This window comes from Zophobas morio, unplaced genomic scaffold (genome assembly GCF_036711695.1).
Source record: "Zophobas morio isolate AGI-343-1 ecotype UQ-CSIRO unplaced genomic scaffold, CSIRO_AGI_Zmor_V1 ptg000030l, whole genome shotgun sequence".
Taxonomy (NCBI): Eukaryota; Metazoa; Arthropoda; class Insecta; order Coleoptera; family Tenebrionidae; genus Zophobas; species Zophobas morio.
Genome location: NW_026972135.1, coordinates 10,565,512 through 10,585,962, shown reverse-complemented (window position 1 = coordinate 10,585,962; position 20,451 = coordinate 10,565,512). Strand labels below are relative to the sequence as shown.

General features: G+C 35.4%; 3 protein-coding genes across 5 annotated transcripts in view; 1 reads left to right on the top strand and 2 right to left on the bottom strand.

Annotated features, from left to right (window-relative positions):
* The window catches only part of LOC135139053 (dnaJ homolog subfamily C member 5), a 41,345-nt gene extending 31,873 nt beyond the window's left edge, over positions 1 to 9,472 (top strand). For all 3 annotated transcript variants that reach the window (XM_064069143.1, XM_064069144.1, XM_064069142.1), the window contains one exon: positions 8,764 to 9,472. In XM_064069143.1, the coding sequence (XP_063925213.1) occupies positions 8,764 to 8,801 (38 nt within the window). In that variant the 3' untranslated portion in view covers positions 8,802 to 9,472. The remainder of the gene's footprint in view (positions 1 to 8,763) is intronic.
* LOC135139054 (kinase D-interacting substrate of 220 kDa-like) lies at positions 9,347 to 14,006 on the bottom strand. The gene is made up of 2 exons (XM_064069145.1): positions 13,785 to 14,006; positions 9,347 to 10,561 (listed from the first exon to the last, which is right to left on the bottom strand). Exons 1-2 carry the CDS (start codon positions 13,797 to 13,799, stop codon positions 9,923 to 9,925), a joined length of 654 nt encoding a protein of 217 aa, XP_063925215.1. The 5' UTR covers positions 13,800 to 14,006; the 3' UTR covers positions 9,347 to 9,922.
* A 3,979-nt stretch (positions 14,007 to 17,985) lies between these two features.
* Positions 17,986 to 19,218, bottom strand: LOC135138550 (gustatory and pheromone receptor 32a-like). The gene is made up of 3 exons (XM_064068530.1): positions 18,382 to 19,218; positions 18,072 to 18,330; positions 17,986 to 18,017 (listed from the first exon to the last, which is right to left on the bottom strand). The coding sequence occupies exons 1-3, from the start codon at positions 19,216 to 19,218 to the stop codon at positions 17,986 to 17,988; spliced, it is 1,128 nt and encodes a 375-aa protein (XP_063924600.1).
* Between the last annotated feature and the right edge of the window lie 1,233 nt (positions 19,219 to 20,451).

Genomic DNA, 20,451 nt, shown 5'->3' with positions numbered 1-20,451 from the left:
CGATAATAAATATACATACATGTGTTTGGAAAATTGCACACAATTTCTACAGAAAAATATCTTCATACATTGGGGTAAAAATATTGAAAAAAAATCTTTCACCCTTCTCTCGAAACTATGAAAACTTAAAAGTTACGTTCTTTAGCTGCCCATGTCTCTCACGTATTAGTGCGATTGAATATTAAGCTTGCAAAAATTACTTCAAATCTTAGTTACAATTAACGTATTTTTTATTATTTATGTAGAATTTGACTACAAAAATTGTAAACGTCAAAACGATTTTGTTGGTTTTTGATCCTACTGTGTAATAAAAAAATAATTATAAGGACGGTGGAAATTGAGGAGCAACTTATTGAATGCATGGAAAAATCTCCTTAGACAAGCATTAGAAGATTTGCCCGGATAATTGGAATGAATCCAACTACAGTACACGAAATAATTATACAAAGGTTCAGACCTGGATTTTGTCATGAACGCGAGTTGCGCAAGATAAAAGATCTCACGTCTCGAATATTGGAAAAATTCACCTTTCCAACATTAATTACGCAAAGCGTAGTTTTTCATGGTATTATTATAAGCTGGTACTAATAATTTGAAATAACCTGATAACCTCAACAAAAATATATACATAGGTTGAACCATAGAAAGTGACAAATTAATATTATAACAACAGGTATATTACACGAAATTTTTTATTATTTAAATTTAAAAGTAAAAGATTTTAAAGTCTATGAAAAAGACTGTTGTTTATATTTAGATGACACGGCTTTAACGCTTGGAAAGCAATACTGCACAGCTTTCTCTACCAGACTAGGATATGAAACCCTGGAAAACTTTTCAGCGATAGCCACTCATTGTTTAGTTATCATGATAGGTGGAATATTGCGGCGGTGGAAACAAGTAATTTCGTATCACTTTACAGGAAATTTCACAAGTGGACAGTCATTAGTAGATCACATTAAAAAATTAATAATTTTAGCCACAAAAACGAATCTAAATATTGTAAATATTACGACAGATATGGGTGCAATAAATCAGGCGATGTGGAAATATTTTGGCATTAAATCTAGAAAAATTGTTCTTCAAAATTTCATTTCTAATTCAGCTGATGAATCAAAAAAATATACATATATTTCCACAGAGGAATATGTTTTTCGTTCGATTAACGCCACTTTCAGGAATTTTTTTTTTTTTGGAAAATCGTTTTTGCATTGTCCTAATTTATCTGAAGACCTGTTATTCGACAAATTCTATGTTTGGACATTTTATTAGGATTCTTGTGAAGATTTATGGCAAAAACAACTGCACATTTTTCAAATCTAGGCAAAATTCTCCATAAAACAATATTTTTTTTGGATCAATTACCGCAATTTCAAGAAATTAAAAATTTTCGGAAAAGCTAGTTTCATCCAGTTTTTTCTGGATTTGATTATCTTAGAATCGACATCTGAGGCCAGTTTTGCTTTGAAATAACTTATAGAGAACCCTCTGATTTATCTGAAGATCTGTCACCCAACATACATATTGATTTCAAAAAATTAGAAATTGTTTTGAAAACTAGTTTCATATCTAGTTTATCCTGGATTACCTAGAATCAACATTGGGGGAAATTTGGATTTGAAATAAACTATAAATAACACTGTGCCTAACACTTTTTTTCCTGGAGTTTGTCCTCATATCTAAGGTATTCAAATTTTGTGAAAAATTCGTTTTTTCGTAGGTCCGATTTATCTGTAGACCTTTCACCCAATAAATTTCATATTTGGAATCTACGTAAAATTCTTATGGTGTAGAATCACCTCCACTGCGTTTATCGTCATTTTTGAAATCTATAATTTATCCTGGAAACCAAATTTTTCCATTTTATACTGATTTATTCAAAGATCATCTGCTTTGGTGCTTTTCATCCCTTTTTGGTCCTTTTTCGTCCTTATTGGTCCTTTGAGTCCATTTCGTCCTTTTTCGTCCTTGTTGGTACTTTTTCGTCCTTTTCGTCCTTTTCGTCCTTGTTCGTCCTTTTCGTCCTTGTTCGTCCTTTTCGTCCTTGTTCGTCCTTTTCGTCCTTGTTCGTCCTTTTCGTCCTTGTTCGTCCTTTTCGTCCTTATTGGTCCTTTTCGTGCTTTTTCGTCCTTTCCGTCCTTTTTTTGGCCTTTTCGTCCTTTTTCGTCCTTATTGATCCTTTTCGTCATTTCCGTCCTTTTTCGTCTTTTTCGTATTTTTTCGTCCTTCTCGTCCTTTTCGTCCTTTTTCGTCCTTTTCGTACTTGTCGGCCTTTTTCGTCCTTATTGGTTCTATTCGTCCTTTTCGTCTTTTTTCGTTCTCTTCGTCCTTTTTCGTCCTCTTCGTCCTTTTCGTCGTTATTGGTCCTTTTCGTCCTTTTTGTCCTGTTCGTCCTTTTTCGTCCTTTTCGTCCTTTTTCGTCCTTTTCGTCCTTCTCATCCTTTTTGGTCCTTTTCCGTCCTTTTCATCCGTTTTGGTCCTTTTCATCTCTTTTTTGTCCTTTTTCGTTTTTATTGGCCCTTTTAGTCCATTTCGTCCTTTTTCGTCCTTGTTGGTCCTTTTTCGTCCTTTTCATCTGTTTTGGTGCTTTTCATCCCTTTTTCGTCCTTATTGGTTCTTTTTGGTCCTTTTCGTCCTTGTTCGTCCTTTTCGTCCTTTTCGTGCTTTTTCGTCCTTTTCGTGCTTTTTCGTCCTTTTCGTCCTTTTTTTGGCCTTTTCGTCCTTTTCGTGCTTTTTCGTCCTTTTCGTACTTTTTTTGGCCTTTTCGTCCTTTTTCGTCCTTATTGATCCTTTTCGTCATTTCCGTCCTTTTTCGTCCTTCTCGTCCTTTTCGTCCTTTTTCGTCTTTTTCGTCCTTGTCGGCCTTTTTCGTCCTTATTGGTTCTATTCGTCCTTTTCGTCTTTTTTCGTTCTCTTCGTCCGTTTTGGTCCTTTTTAGTCCTTTTCATCTGTTTTGGTGCTTTTCATCCCTTTTTCGTCCTTTTGCGTCCTTAATTGTCCTTTTCGTCCATTTTTTGGCCTTTCGTCCTTTTTCGTCCTTATTGATCCTTTTCGTCAGTTCTGTCCTTTTTCGTCTTTTTCGTATTTTTTCGTCCTTGTTCGTCCTTTTTCGTACTTGTTCGTCCTTTTTCGTCCTTGTTCGTCCTTGTGCGCCCTTTTTCGTCCTTTTTCGTCTTTGTCGTCCTTGTCGGCCTTTTTCGTCCTTATTGGTTTTATTCGTCTTTTTTCGTTTCTTCGTCCTTTTTCGTCCTCTTCGTCCTTTTCGCCCTTTTCGTTTTTATTGATCGTTTTCGTACTTTTCGTCCTTTTTCGTTCTTTTTCATCCTTCGTCCTTTTTCATCCTTCTTCGTCCTTTTCGTCCTTTTTCGCCCTTCTCTGTCCTTTTTTGTCCTTTTCGTTGTTATTGGTCCTTTTCGTGCTTTTTCGTCCTTCTCGTCCTTTTTTGTCCTTTTCGTCCTTTTTTGTCCTTTTCGTCATTTTTCGTCATCTTTCATACTTTTTCGTTCTTTCCGTCCTTTTCGTCCTTTTTCGTCCTTGTTCGTCCTTGTTCGTCCTTGTTCGCCCTTTTTCGTCCTTTTTCGTCCTTTTCCGTCCTTTTCGTCCTTGTCGACCTGTTTCGTCCTTATTGGTTCTATTCGTCCTTTTCGTCTTTTTTCGTTCTCTTCGTCCGTTTTGGTCCTTTTTAGTCCTTTTCATCTGTTTTGGTGCTTTTCATCCCTTTTTCGTCCTTTTGCGTCCTTAATTGTCCTTTTCGTCCATTTTTTGGCCTTTCGTCCTTTTTCGTCCTTATTGATCCTTTTCGTCAGTTCTGTCCTTTTTCGTCTTTTTCGTATTTTTTCGTCCTTGTTCGTCCTTTTTCGTACTTGTTCGTCCTTTTTCGTCCTTGTTCGTCCTTGTGCGCCCTTTTTCGTCCTTTTTCGTCTTTGTCGTCCTTGTCGGCCTTTTTCGTCCTTATTGGTTTTATTCGTCTTTTTTCGTTTCTTCGTCCTTTTTCGTCCTCTTCGTCCTTTTCGCCCTTTTCGTTTTTATTGATCGTTTTCGTACTTTTCGTCCTTTTTCGTTCTTTTTCATCCTTCGTCCTTTTTCATCCTTCTTCGTCCTTTTCGTCCTTTTTCGCCCTTCTCTGTCCTTTTTTGTCCTTTTCGTTGTTATTGGTCCTTTTCGTGCTTTTTCGTCCTTCTCGTCCTTTTTTGTCCTTTTCGTCCTTTTTTGTCCTTTTCGTCATTTTTCGTCATCTTTCATACTTTTTCGTTCTTTCCGTCCTTTTCGTCCTTTTTCGTCCTTGTTCGTCCTTGTTCGTCCTTGTTCGCCCTTTTTCGTCCTTTTTCGTCCTTTTCCGTCCTTTTCGTCCTTGTCGACCTGTTTCGTCCTTATTGGTTCTATTCGTCCTTTTCGTCTTTTTTCGTTCTCCTCGTCCTTTTCGCCCTTTTTCGTTTTTATTGATCGTTTTCGTCCTTTTTCCTTTTTTATTGATCGTTTTCGTACTTTTCGTCCTTTTTCGCCCTTCTCTGTCCTTTTTTGTCCTTTTCGTTGTTATTGGTCCTTTTCGTGCTTTTTCGTCCTTCTCGTCCTTTTTTGTCCTTTTCGTCCTTTTTTGTCCTTTTCGTCATTTTTCGTCATCTTTCATACTTATTCGTTCTTTCCGTCCTTTTCGTCCTTTTTCGTCCTTGTTCGTCCTTGTTCGCCCTTTTTCGTCCTTTTCGTCCTTTTTCGTCCTTTTCGTCCTTGTCGGCCTTTTTCGTCCTTATTGGTTCTATCCGTCCTTTTCGTTTTTTTCCGTTCTTTTCGTCCTTTTTCGTCCTCTTCGTCCTTTTCGTCCTTTTTCGTTTTTATTGATTGTTTTCGCCCTTTTTCGTTTTTATTGATCGTTCTCGTCCGTTTTCGTCCTTTTTCGTCCTTATTCATCCTTCTTTGTCCTTTGTCGTCCTTTTCGTCGTTATTGGTCCTTTTCGTCCTTTTTGTCCTTTTCGTCCTTTTTGTCCTTTTCGTCCTTTTTGTCCTTTTCGTCCTTTTGCCTCCTTTTTTGTCCTTTTCGTCCTTTTTCGTCCTTATTGATCCTTTTCGTTCTTTGGTATCTTAGAGAGTGGGTCATTTGCCAAAATCAGTCTTATTTTGGCAAGTACTAGCCCCGCCCGCCCATCTTTTATTTTCCTAGAGGGCTACTACTTGTTAAAATAAGACTGATTTTGGCAAATGACATCCACTATAAGAAATAGAGGGTGGGTGGTTGGGGCTAGTATTTACTAAGATAAGACTGATTTTGGCAAATGACATACCCTCTAAGAAAATAAAGGGTAGAGGGTATATCATTTGCCAAAATCAGTCTTATTTTGGCAAGTACTAACTAGTTAAGGTAAGACTGATTTTGGCAAATGATTTACCCTCTAAGAAAACAGAGCACGGGTGGGTGGGCTAGTACTTGTTAAGATAAGACTGATTTTGGCAAAGGATATATCCTCTAAGAAAATAGAGGGCGGGTGGGCGGGGTTATTATTTGCTAAGATAAGACTGAACAATATTAAGAGTAGTCACTAGAATGAAGAGTGAAGAGGGGTGTGCTTGCTCGTAATACTGAGGTGTGGATTTTGATATGTTTGCCCCTTCATTAAGTTGGTAGAAATGGCTGAATGAATGTGATTTGATTTTTCGAATTAAAGTATATTTAGGGACTCTACTAAAATCTATCAATACGACATATTCTGTCAAGGCACTCTAGTTTTGCCTTACCGTTTTTTATGACTCTGTTAACTGTGTTCAAGCTAACACCGATCTCGTGCTTGACTGTGTACGACTCTTTTATTGTTCATTTTGTGAATATTAAGACTAAAAACAAGTAATTATCAAAACAAATATTTTAGGTTATGGCACTTACACTTCAAATATAAGGCAGTAAACCGAGCCTTGAAAAAATACTAATAAAGAAATACAGGATACACAATAAAATACGCCGAAATTTAGGTTTCTGCGCACGTGACCTTCGCTGTTCATGACAAATTCCACGTGCTCTACAATAATGTGGCCATGCACCAAATTGTTGTCAACTATCCAAAAACCTACCGATTTCTGAAAAAGTTGATACATGCATCTTACACAAATTATCATAAAGTTTTTTAATATATAAAAAGCAAATTTTAACACGAATAAAAGCGGAGGTAAGATTTAAGTATCAACTTCGTCAGAAATCGACAGGTTTTCAGATAATTAACAACACCGCTGCGAATTTTCTCATATAAAATGCATTGCTTACGTACTTTAAAACAAGTAGACGTAGGATGGTAAAACTTGGCGAGAACAGCTTTCAGGTAGTTTAAAAGATAACTTCTTCAGATGATATTACACATCAGCCAACTTTATTTTAAACTTTTTTAAAACACTTAAGAGTGTAAGAATATGGCAGGAGGAAGACACCAAAAATATAGCATGGAGGAAGCGGATGTGTCAAAATCGTCCAAAAACGCGCAGATGGACTACAGAAGAAATATTCAAAACTTTTGGATAACTCTAATAAATAAACAAAAAACTGGAGACAAGTAAAACCACAATATATAATACCAAAATAAACCAAAAACGTATTAATCATTACTTTCTTACATCAGTGCAAATTAAAATATGTGACTTTTGTATCTGGAATCAAAAACAGTAAAATAATTCCCAATTTTACACCCTCATTTCAAACCGAGTTTGTAATTTAACGTTCTGTCGCTCTTAATTACCAGATGAACACTTTCATGGCGGGAAACGAGCAATTCGCTCTTATAAAACAGTTCGTTTGCAATTCGGCTCCAGTGTTACAAGGATGTATTTTAGTCGATGTGGTGTGAGTGTAAATAGTAGGGAAAATATTTCGTACGAGCAACAGGTCCCTAATCGTTACTGGAGTTGTTTACGAAACAAAATCGATAGCCCTATTGTCAAGTTAATGCAAATCTCAACGGAGCTATGCGGAAAGTCGCTTTTTAAGACCCGCCCAGTATACATTTAATAATACCAGTGATCGAATTATTTAGGTAAAGATTGACTGGAGTGTTATTGATTGATCTGGAATAACGGTAATTAGTTTTGTGATACGAAGAGTAGCTACTGTAGCAGAACAATCAGAGATAGCTGAAATAGTCAGTTTGAACTTATACAGAACACCTGTAAAATACGTAATAAATGAGAGACAACTGTGAAAGACAACTGAATTTATTTGCTGTAACAAAATTAGAAATGCGAACTTTGTTTATGACAGTAGCGTCGAATTGCATCAATTTTATTGAAAACAAATACTATACCGGGTGTCCCAGCGTATGTTCAATATATGTAATACAATCTATTAAATGAGTAACTATTGGCATCGTATTAGCTTCAGTTTCACCGGAAATGACATCAACTTTTTTTTCTAAATTTAAAAGAGTACAGTTTGTAGTACAACAATTTTTTTTTTAAGACTAAAATGGAAATGTGAAGTTCTAGTCGTAAGAGAGTTTGCGTGTTGGTAACTAAATCGATGTGAGGTCAAAACCGTAGGTTAAGTTGCCGGTGTATTAAGGGAACAGCTAGGCCTCGGACCGTATCGGTAAATAGTTGTTTCGTGGCACAATCTGACACTGTTTTCAACAGGAGGTAAAATGGGTACAGTTTCACGCTAGCCTGGATTCGATGCAGAAAACCCAATCACTTCAGAGATTCCAATCAACCCCAAGTAGAGAAAACCTAAATAGACCAACCTCAAGTAGAGAAGTTCTAAATAGACCAACCTCAAGTAGAGAACGCCTAAATAGAGGATCCACAAGTAGAGAACCCCCCAGAAAAGGATCGTCAAGTAGTAGAGGACCCCCAAGAAAAGATCGAAAATAAAGTAGATAAAGGGCGCTTTAAAGAAGATTTAATTTAACTCAAATGTTCTGTAGCGAGAATCGAGATTTTAATTTTATAACAAAGGTTTTAAAATATAAGTCGGTGTATTATTTATGCGTGAGTTGTGAGTGGACGTAATAAACAACTTGACTTTTAAATGCGCTGGTTTTAATATCGTTATAACATCAAAGGGTTGCTGGGACGGTGATATTTGTGTGTAAATACTGTGATTTTTCATTTTAAATGCCAAATATTGTGTACATCGCGTCACTATGGTAAAGAGAACTTTATTAACATAGTGCAATGTAATAAAAAACAAAAACGGTTTATCTTAATCATCTATACAATGCAACCCGAAAAAACTAATCCGTCACTAATCTTGTACTTAGTGATATCTAAAGTGTGTACATTTTAAAGTAAACGAAATAATTGAATTTTAACTGGATTTACAAACCTTTTTTTTTACGAGTTTAAAGGGTGTGGTTGGTCATGCAAACAACCCATTAAAACCACTTGTTTGTTGAGTGAAATATCGATACGCTGTAATCTCCGCTTTTGTAATTCGTGATTGTTGGTATTATGAATATTTACATTCGGACACGTAGGGAAAGTTTTAAATTTAAAAATCACAACATAAATGTAAACACACTTTTTTTTCGAAGCGAATGTATGAATAAGTTAATGTTGTTTATGTAAATATGGCTGCTTTTTTACACACACGTGATCATAGCAATTTAATTATTTCACTATTCACGTTCATGTTCATGTTAATTTTTAAATATAATTATTTCGAAAGTCATTACAGAAAAAAAATTGGTGAAATCCCGTGTGTGTTAAAAAAAACAAATATAATTGAATAGTGCAATCATGTGAATGTTAATCTTTTCGTGTAGTTCGTTCGCTTTATAATTCTTTATGTTATAGGTATGACGAATTCACCAACGAAAACACAACAGTGGTGAGGAGGGAGTCAACGTTAGCCATCGTCAGCATAGCTCTTGAATCCTCTAGTCATTTAAAAACCGCGTCTTAGGCGAACCACTTCGCCTCGATTTACACTTATTGAAAAAAGTATTTTTAAGTCTCCTTGTCTTACCATTTATCAAACACACTCAAACTTAGCGAAGTTTAATTAAAAAAACTACGAGAATTTTGTAGTAAGAAGTCGTGTAACGTTTCTTTGTATTGTTACAAGCACCTAAAAGAAAAACAATATTTAAAGTATTTAAAAGAATCGCCGTTTCAGTTTCGTCTTGTTTTAATTTTCGATTTTACGACTCGTATTCGTTGCGCATCGATCATTTTGACTAGTTCTAGTACCGTTGTTTTTCTGTTTAAAGTGCTATTTTTATTATGGCAACAGTTTGAATTAATAAATATAAATAACATGTTAAAGGGGGTCTATATGTACTTGCTGTTAGTGTTAAACTCAATTTTTGAATGATTATCAATTATCTAGTGGTAAGTTGTGAAGACACCTGTTTGTAAAAAAATAATCCATCACTAGTTAAAATGTAATTTTACTATTTATTGAATGTATAATTGTTGAAGAAACGATTATTATTTTAGCTTAGATATTATACAGCAACTTAAATGTACATTCTAATGAATTAAATTGCGTAACAATAGACAATTTCGCCTATTTACATCGACACCTCCCGCCACCTTTACACCGACACGTCTTGGCACCTTTAGCTACCAAAAATTTGGCAATTTGCGCATTGTCAAGGTTTTTGACTAACGAATGAGGCGTCCGTCCGTCACCATCTTTGCAATTAATATCAGCATTTTCGTCGACAAGATACTTGACGATGCGAAAATTTGCCACCAAGCATGCTGCGACAAGAGGCGGAGTCATCCGACTGTTCAAACCTCGAAGTTTACTACCATTCGTCACCAAACACCTCACATTGTCCATATTTTTATCCAGAATGGCGTACGTTAAGGCCGTTTTGCCCTCTTTATTGACATGGTTAACATCAGCACCCTGTTGCACCAACAACTTGACGATTTCGGGCCTTCCACCAATCACAGCCCAGGACAGCGGGAGGGCGTGGTGAGACCTGTCAAGTTGAAGTTTGCCCTAGCCCACTGCGTAAATCAACGCAGTATTGCCGCTGTTGTCACAAAAATTGACTTTCGACCCTTTGTGTAGTAACGTTTCTACGATTTCTACGTTTTTACCGCCACAAGCCCACTGCAGAGGCGATTTTCCGTTTTCTCCAGTTAAGTCGACTTTAGCGCCGCTGTCAAGCAGCGTTTTTACAACATCCAAGTGGCCGTGCAAAGCGGCGTACGCTAAGGGCGAGTTTCCATGATTGTCTAGACGGTTTATCAGGGATTTGGCTTTGTCTTTGCTTAGGAAGTAGTGGATTAGGTCGAGATTGCCTTCTTCGGCTGACCACGATAAGGCGGTTCGACCGTTGCCGTCTACAGTGTCGATTGGTGTTCCGTGTTTCAGGAAAGATTCGATTATGTCTTGATTTTTGGCTATGGTGGCTAGGGTTAAAGCTGTTTCTTGGTGGATGTTGATGACATCAGATTTGGCTCCTTTTTCGAGTAAGTAGGTTATGATGTGGGGGTAACCGGAATAGGTGGCTCTGAGTAAAGCTGTGTAGTTGCACGAGTCAGTGGTGTTTATTTCTGCACCGTTTTCGAGGGATTCGATGACGAGGTCGAGGTTGCCCGTTTTGGCGCCTTCGAGGAGTGTGTGGTTCCAGTCCTGGAAAAATAAGGCGTGTAGTATAGTTGGTTGGTGGTAGTTTACCCCGATCAACATGATCAGACTGTTCGACATCTTTAACTGTAAAATTACGGTAGTATTATTTGCTTTCCAGCTTTAGGTAGGTATTTTTAGGTCCCTATAGATGATGAAGAGCCAAAGTATTTATTTCTGGTGAGGTTATCAATGTTTTTTTTTACAGCTACGAGGTATTTAAAACCTGGACAAGTTTCACCCTGTTGTTAATTTTAATTGAAACTCCGGAGCCTATGTATTTTGGGTTGCTTAGCTTTATTTAAATTTGGAACGTAATTTGCGACGAATACCCATAAGGAGCATTGTAGCACGAGCGGACTTTAGGGCTCCTTGTCGTGGCTGTTCTCCTACTTACGACGGTGATTTTGCCGCCAGCTCGACAGGAAACCGCGCACTCCGCTTCCGCTACGTGTTTCTGTGTTATTTAACCTCAGTTCCATTTAAATGTTCAATTTCTATGACTTTGATATTAAACAACAATTGAACAAGTTTTAAAGTTTCAAAAGAGCAATTAACAACATTTAAATTCGCCATACACTCTTGTGAAATTTGAAGCGGCAAAGAATTCTTATCTGAGATTAAGATTGAACAGCAGACAATTTTATGATGGAAGCATTAATCAACAAAATATTTATAAAACAAAAACTAGCAAAGATTTATAAAAATAAAAAAAGATCCTGTGTGAAATAAAGTTTACGTTCAATTTAAATTATACAACAAAGAAAATTACTGAAGTTAAAATTGTGAGATAGAAAATTTTGTTTGAGGTGAAAAATTGCAAAGCTAACAAAATTACATGAAATCAATATTTTATGTACGTTCGAGTTATCAGTTAATTTTTAAAAGTGAAGTTATTCAGCTGCATTGTGGGTCATCGTTTTACATTCCCCCCAACCAACAAATAAATAAAAACATAGCAAACAATCTGGAGGTCCAAAATGGCGTCGGACGAATGCGTCGTTCAAAAATGCGTCAAAAACATGTCTCCCAGAAATGTGATCAACGTTATTCATAATTAGATAAACAAAGAATGAGTTCTGACTAAGTGAATTTCATGAAACCTTCTAGCAAATGCTCCATCTAAATAATCTCAGGACCGTTAAATTGTGTTAGATTTAGTTAACGATTAAAATCCTAACATGAACTGTGAATTTACAAACAACAAAACAAATTTACAACACGTATTAGCGTCGATCGAAAATTCGCATTATTTCGCTTCGAAAGCCGCAGAATTAGCTACGCATGTTGGGGAGACTGTGGCTTCGTCGTCGTTACCAAACCAACTAAACTTAATCTAGCTAATCCACCATCTAGCTAAGTGACCTTCTCCCCACCCTCTACAAATGAAGTACCCCTCTCACTACCAACTAAAACCTATAACTAAAATTCCAAGCAGAACTACCGATTACTAGAACAAGAACTAAACGTGCACATGGTTGCCTATGTTTAACGATTTTCTTGATTGAATTTTTTTCAAATTCAAATTATTCAAATGCGATTTCGTGCTGCTGTTATTTTTTTCAGCGCGAAATTTTAATTCAAATTCGGTTACCACAACTGGGAAAATTATACTATGCACACGGAAAAAAATATAGATTCGGCATGGCAAACGGAAAAGATTCTGGACAATTGTGAAACAAATCAAAGCATTATCAATGTTAATTCCGTTTCAGTGATAGTGATAGTGAAGATGATGAGTCATGTTGATGATTTCGAGTTGTGTTAAAAATTAAAGAAGAAGAAATCACATACTTTTGGTCACTAAAAAAATCTCGCTGTCTAAATGTTGAACAGGGATATTTCCACGACTTTATTTAGATGCGGTAAGTACGTATAATGCATAAGTAAATACATATTTGTTTCCAGTGTAACAGATGTCCATTAGCACTTTTATTCGCAATATTTTTATAATTTTAAATGTTATACACGAATATGATTTTTTTGTATATAATAGGCAGTAATACTACAAGATGAACGCTTTTATATTTCCCGCTCATTCTGCCAATAGATTTTGGACCTGTGGCGGCACGATAATACGTAGTAGTTAGCGAGGAAAGATAAGCTCCTCCGTAGTCTAGTGGTACGGGCACCCGCCCGGTAAGCGGTAAACGTGCATTTTTCTTCGCTTACCTACAGACCTATTATATATATAAAAAAAAACTGTGTATTCCGCCAGTCTCGAGGGGCAAAATCTGCAAGTCAGCTCTCACAAATAAAATCAAACAAATGTCTTGAACGAACGCAAATTAAAAAAAAAACATCCAAAGAAAAACGGAATCGTCCTTAAAGCAACTGGATGCTACTTCAAGTCATTGATTAAATCAAAATCAATTCACAGATTACCTCGTGATCGAAACCTTATATCATATACAAAAAAAGCACATGCCATACAAAAATCAAAATAAGGTGGTCTTAGAAACGCTTCGTTAGAGCGAAGAATAAATGTTCAAATTCAAGTCCTAAAAAATATTTAAACTTATTAAATCCTTCCTGTTTTTCGAGTCCACGAAGATATGAATTTAACGGAAATAAAAGTGAAGGAATAGGAACAGTTAAAAATCTTGACGTGAACTGTGAATTTACAAACAATAAACAGAATAACAGGAATTAACACGTCGTGTCGACTTACCACACTATTTTATTTATTTTTTGAAAAAACGTACTGAAAAACTTTCTTCAAACTTCTACCATATATTTTATTAATAATGTTAATGCCTGTAATGTAATAATCTAAAAATCTATCCTAATTTGTATTTCTACATTTTCATAAAAAAGCAGCAGAATTAATTAATTACAATTTATCTAAGAACGTGGATTTGTTTGATCATGTTTCCTTTAGAAAACCGATTAATTATTTGTCGTGGAACTTGGACATGTTGGAGACAGAGTTTTTCTGGTTATACCCACGTACCCACGTCACTTAAAACAAACAAAATAATTCTGGCATTTAATCGATACTTAGCGTTGACTGGCAAGTTCAGATTTAATATCTCCTTGAAAAATGCGAATCAACAAAATGCTTTGGTAAGTATACAGTGTTTAATTAGTGGGCAAAAATGTGGTAGCAAAAATTTTCAGAACATAGGGACACTTGCATAGTTTGAAGCCGGTCCTGAACGTTGTTATTTGCAGCATTTTGAACGAGCACGCGCATTTTAATGTAAAACATCGTGGAGGTGTTACTTACTTTTAAATCCGACATTTTGTTTCTTGTTCCAAATGCTGTGACACTATCTTTTGCTGAATAGTGTGCGTTTTAATTTTACCGATGTGGTGAGTGTAACGGGATTTCAGTTATAAGTTTTTTATAGTTGACTATAAAATGCCGCACACAGTAGTTGAAAACACCTGTACACTCAAATTATAAAAGATTGATTCATTTTCATTGAGTGGATATCTCTGATAAAGTGTGATTCGCACATGTTATTGTACAACTTATTAAATAACATTGTGTAACATTTGAACGTTTGGGAAATGCCCAAGATGAAATGAATACTATCGAATACTATCCACACGTGCTACTTCGTCCATGAAGAAAAACAGTTATTTACGGTTTTTGTTGTCAGCTAGTATTATTCTGGTTATTACACAACAGTGTATCAAATTAATCAAAATTATGCAGCCTTCTTTGCACCTCGATATCTTACGACACGTTAAAGTATCTAATTAAATAGCATATTTATGTTGTTAAATTTATTATCAGCTGGTAAATAATGTTTATTTGAATGATCTTAGAGAAAATGGCTTCTGCCAGATGTCACAATGCTTCCTAATTTACGTTGATATATATTCAGAAGCTTTTTTAACTATAAAAGAAATGAAAATTGCCACTTTTTTATGAAAATTGAGATTTTCTTAGAAGAATTGATGCCAAATTTGTTGATAATGTGATAACCCAATCATCCCGCCTTAAATTGACATGTGAAAAAAAAAATTGAAAACCCGGGAAAAATTCAAAATTTGGCCTTGACTGTGATCGTCTAACAAAATGGAACCCTACGTAGTGTTTTTGAAAAATGACAGGATGCGTTCAAATGCCAATGGTGGACTCCAGGGTTGGAAAATACCGCTAAATAAAACACGAAATTTATGGAGGACACAAAATTATTTATTCCTCCACTGACAAAGAAAAAAGAAAAAAAAAGCTGCGTACCAGTGACCCGTGACTTGCCCTTAGCCTGCCCAGAGGGGGTCGAATCGCAATCGCTGTTCAGTTCCAAAAAAAAAAAAAAACTTTGAATGACTTGGAATGAAATCAAATTAAACGTTCTGAGTCAAGGCAAATATTTGAATATCACAAATTTAATAAAAACAAATAAAAATCTGAATTAAAGTAAGTGGGTGCAAATGCACAAGTTATTACAGACGTGTGGCGGCAAATTGAAAATTGTGGCAGTCAACAAGAGCACAACAAAAATACTTTATTGTGTTGTAGCACAAGCGGAGTTTGGGGCCCCCGGTCGTGACTGTTCTCCCTCACGATGGTGATTCTATGTATCGCAAGAACCACCGTACAGCAGGCAGTTACGGTCGCAAATTCGCAGTTGCGTCTCGACTATTGGGCCAAGTCGACAACGTTACGTCATCTCGACCGCTCCTGAATTATATTCTAACCTGCATCTTTTGTGCAGGTGGCGCGATAAATCCCGCCAGCTCGACTAGGAACCACGCACTCCGCTTCCACCACGTGTTTCTGTGTTATTTAACCTCAGTTCCATTTATATGTTCAATTCTTTTAACTCTGATATTAAACTACAACTGAACAAGTGTCAAAGTTTCAAAAACAGTAATAAACAACATTTAAATACAAAAATACAATCTTGTGAAATTTTAAACAACAAATTATTCTTATTTGAGATTAAAATTGGACATCAAATAATTTATATGATGGAAACATTCACCAACAAAATATTTACATAAAAAACTAGCAAAGATTTACAATGACTGAATCTTGACTAAGTGAATTTCGTGAAATCTCCTAGTAAGTGATTTATCTAAATAAATCTAATATCTGTTAAATTGTGTTAGCACCAGTTAACGATTAAAATCCTAATCTGATCTGTGAATTTACAAACAATGAATCAAATTTAAGGAACATTTTAGCGTCGGTCGAAAATTCACATGTTTTCCGATTAGAAAGCCGCAAGAATTAGCTGCACGTGTTGGGGAAAACTGTGGCGTCCCGTCGTCAGAACCAAACCAACAATCACGTGTTTCATCTCCCTCCACAAAGCGGTCATCTTTTCTACCAACCAGCCCTCTGACTAAAATCCCCAGCAGGACTACCCACTACCCAAAATTCGCTATCGTGCACATGGTTGCCTATGTTTAAGGATCTTTTTTGATTTGAATTTTGTTTTTAATTCAAACCATTCAAATGTGATTTCGCGCTGCTGTTAATTTTTTCAGCGCGAACTTTTGGCTCAAATTCGGTCACCACAATAGATAATCAGTAATATGAAGAGGCACTGAGACAAGAATAAGGAACAGCGAAATATTGATCGACATAACGGGTGTTCAATTAAAAAAGTCATCAAGTTGGTGTTGCTTTTTTGATAGAAGAAAACGTAGAGAAAAACGCATGCGTTTTATTAATTCATACCGCGCTATACAACTGACATTTCGGTGTTGTCAGCTGTCATCGATTAAATTTTAGTTTAATTGTAGACATACTTCACAACGTTTACAAAAAATCAAAGCCAATAACTTGATGACTTTTTTAATTGAACACCCGATATGTACTAGTATAATGTTTGTTGATATATGTTAAGTGCACAGAATGAATGAATGATATAATCAATATGGTGTAGCTGAAAATTTAAAAAATAAGAAAAATTCTTCAAATTTAGGTGTAGTTTCATAAAGTAGCAATTGTTTAACTAAAATTAATAGCATATTCCCCCTCTCCCCCACAAGAGTAATTAATTATTAATGTTCATAGTTCATGTTAATATGTTTAATTGTTCCACATATCAACAATTCGAACTTCACTTTTCTGTTTATCACGTTGTCTCAAAGTTTCTGGATGTTGTTACTTAAATATAAATAATTCATTTATGACATTTTAAACGGATCTCAAATACTGATCCGTCGGAGAGAAAGGACCTTGAAAACTTGCGGTTATTTGCATATTTTCGTGGACTCGAAAAACGGGATGGCTTTAATATTTTTACAGTGTTAATTCAGGGTTTCTATAAATAATTATAGGCTCGAAGTAGGTCATGAAAACGTGCCGCTTCTCAGTTTTGGACTTTACTATAAATGCACACGCACCACAAATACCGCACGTATCTGTATAACTGGATGCCTAAACGCTTCATATCTTATTAAAAATTAAAGCTAATTCATTACAATAAAAAAAAACAAATTTCTTGTAGCTAAACATCACAGTAAATATTGAAAATGTTCATCATTTTATTCAGGGCACATGTTCACTCTCTTTTTAATTTTAAAAATGTTCTGTAATCATTTTGTCAATATCCATTGTTCAATTTCATCCAATGTTCTCAAAGATATTTGCGGATTCCGCTCAAATCGTCTCAAATCATCAACAACTTCCTCAGATGCTGAAGCTCTTCCACGAGATTTTCCGTTGTTGACACTGCCAGTTCGAACAAATCTGATGATTACATCTCTAATGTGAGCCTCTAACGATGTTTCTTGAATTATTAAATCACGGTATTTGGTCAGATATTCTTGTTTACAAGCGGTTAGAGAATACACCTACTCTTCGTTTACGAATGTCCCATCGCGATAATAAGACAACAATGAAAGTGCCTTGTTCAGTAGAATAAACCATTTTCGCGGACTTCGTTTCCTAGCACAAAAACAAAGTTTTCGTACAAAAGCACCAAGAGTTTTACCCTAGTCTGTAGTTTGCTTTAGGTCTAATTATTCTCTTACAGGTTTAATAATATTTCTGCGGCTTGAATTTGAACATTTATTCTCGACGGCGCCGCTCTAGAGCGCAGTGATTCCGAGACTACCTTACTGTGATTAACATTAACATACGATTTAACATCCGCAATAATTTAATATCATTATTTTTTGGTTTGAATTAGGGTTCGTTTTTTTCTTTTCAGCGTTGTTTTACAGAAACCATTACCATTATTTCTAAAAGATTTTTTGATTTTTTACTTCTGAAATTGTCTATAGAGATTTTAGGTTTGGAGACATTTCTCCGGAAGGTTATTTTATTGCGTGGTATTGTAATCCGACTAATGGTACCAGAATATTTGCTTTAAGGATGAAGTTACTATACTTTATAAATAAGTAAATATATATATATACAATTGGAAAATTTACTATTTGTCTTCTTCCCTCTTTGTGTGTGACTGTTACAAAATCTTTTAACTTGAATTCCATTACGTGACACCTTTTTTGTAAGATCACACTCCATATTTATCGCAATACAGGACTCCTAAAAATAAAGCAAAACATTTAAACAAACTTTTATTGGTACTTCGTCACGTACTACTAGTATTGAACTGTATTATTATAATAAAAAACGTTGTAACTGTACCCATAATGTTCAAAATGGTTGTCTTATTTACAGAAAAAAACCCAGCCGCTGTAAACTGTGGAAAATTGTCAGACATCAATGTAATAAAATCAGAAATTTCCTGTTTTTCCACTAAAAGAGCATATTGGCGCAGTTTGTAAGCTAGTAACGTAGTAGTTTTTGCTTCATCTAGTACCAAATCGCATAGAAGAATTAACGCAATAGTACCAATCTACAACAATGTAAATCTTAAAAGAACTGAAAAAACAGTCGCGTCACTTACATTAGCCAGAAAAACCACACTAATATTAGAAATGATCACCCCAACGTACTGATTTTTACTATAACCAAAACTATTTTTAAAAATATCGTCCAAATAGTTGAGCAACAAGATACTCGAATACAAAATGATCAAAATAATCGGCCACCCAAAAACGTCATTAAACGCCACATTCATCTCTTTCAAAAAACACACTAGATTCTCGATCCTCCTCATCGAAATCGGGAATCTTTCCAAGGTCGTGGGTCTTCTCATCTGCATGTACAATATCTGCTCCGACAGAAGAAAATTCACGTATTTGTACTTTCCGACGAAGACTTTAACAAACATGCAGAGAAAATAGCTGTAGTAAAACTGGAAGTAGAGTTGTATCACTTCGACGAAATACTGCTCGTAGTACTCAAAACCCAGAATATCCGTCCAAACGTAAGACACGTACACTGTGATCCCCCAGTATATCACATTTGGCGCGACGAAACCCGCATAGAAGGGTATTTTCTCGCACAAGTCGTCTAAGGTTACGTTGTCATTTTGTTCCAACATCCGAATCAAAAAACAATACTGGCGCCTTTTGAAATACACAGGTGCCAACACTGTGTAGCAGTTGAAGATGTTGACGATGAGCACCATGCTGATTGTCAGGACTAGCTTGATTGGCGAGAAGTTGACGTAAAGGGGTTGTCGGTAGTACAAAACGGAGATGGTTGAAGCTACCATGAGTGCAGTGATGACGCAGATTGAGTAGATTTTGGTTCTGATTTTTTTTACTTTGTTTCTTCGAGGGGTTATTGCGAAAATTTCACCGAAAAGCATGATGAGGCGGAGAAGTCTGAAGTTCATTGTAGGACGAGGGAAAGAGTGGGCTCATTTTATTGTATAGTTGGTGTTAAAATGGGGAAATCTATAGCTGGTTTGATGAATTATTCATGGTTCTTAGTTTCATTAATGATTTATTTTTGGCCAACTGTTTACCTTTAATGACATGGTGGTGTGTGGAAATTATGGATACATTATTAATTTTTATAGGATTTTGTTAACTCGATATAACAGGTTCAGTTTTATTGATGAATGCTTACAGTGGAAAGTTTCCAATGTATATTATTACAGTGTATTAGGTTGGTAAGTCGCACGAATTTTGTTATTTTTTGTTTTTTGGTCATTTATTCGACGACTTTGATTCAGTTGTCGTCGGATTTGTACATTCTGGCTACACTCTGTTTCAAATCGATCGATATGGGTAAGTATGTGAGTTTCATGGTTTTTAATGATTAGGCTTCGGATTTTAGGTCGTTAAAAAATGAATAAAAGGAGACATTTTTAGGTCCCAAAATTGACGAATTAGGTTATAAAAATCTTAGTTTAGGTTAAAAACCTGGAGGAAAAAATATTTGCTCAACGAAAAAACATACGTCAAAAAAATATATATTAAAAAAAAACATTAAACAAAACATTATAGAAACAAATATTTTGTGTAACAAACAAAAAAATGATTAAATAAACAATTTTCCAATTACTAAATGGGCTATGTATGTTCCTAATCTGTCCGTCGTCTCATCGACGCTAATACATATACCATTATTGCCAATAGAATATCTAATTTGTTTAGTTACCTGTAAATTATAAAATTTATGTTAAAAAGTTTTTAAATAAAAATTCTAGTGCTCACCATATCGTAATCTTTTGGTAAATAATTTTTTCTCAGAGTGCTTTCTGAGGGTAAATGCCTTCCTGTTAATTATGCATAAAATTTTTAAACTCAGGACAACTAACTTTATTCCATGGAATATTTGCTGCGGTAAATACCCTCCATAAATCGGTGCAAAATTGCGTAAAATCATTGTCGCAACTAATGTTTAATAAAGTCTGTTTATTGGAGTTATTCTCGTTCTTTTTATGTGCATCGCCGATGCAGTGTTGTTCAAAGTGTGATTTTTTTTCGCACTTAAACTAGGAAACAAAAATGTGAACATAATTCAAGCTTTAGTATTTTAAATGTTTACTAACAACTTTTCCACACACTTTGCAGAATAACTCATTTTCTTTGGTTGAAGAAGGAAATTGAAAATTAGTGTC

Coding starts and splice junctions, on each gene's coding strand:
- LOC135138550 (XM_064068530.1), bottom strand. CDS start 19,218: ATGAACTTCAGACTTCTCCGCCTCATCATGCTTTTCGGTGAAATTTTC. Junction 18,331..18,381: donor GTGTGGTTTTTCTGGCTAAT/GTAAGTGACGCG, acceptor ACATTGTTGTAG/ATTGGTACTATTGCGTTAAT. Junction 18,018..18,071: donor AATACAGTTCAATACTAGTA/GTACGTGACGAA, acceptor CTTTATTTTTAG/GAGTCCTGTATTGCGATAAA.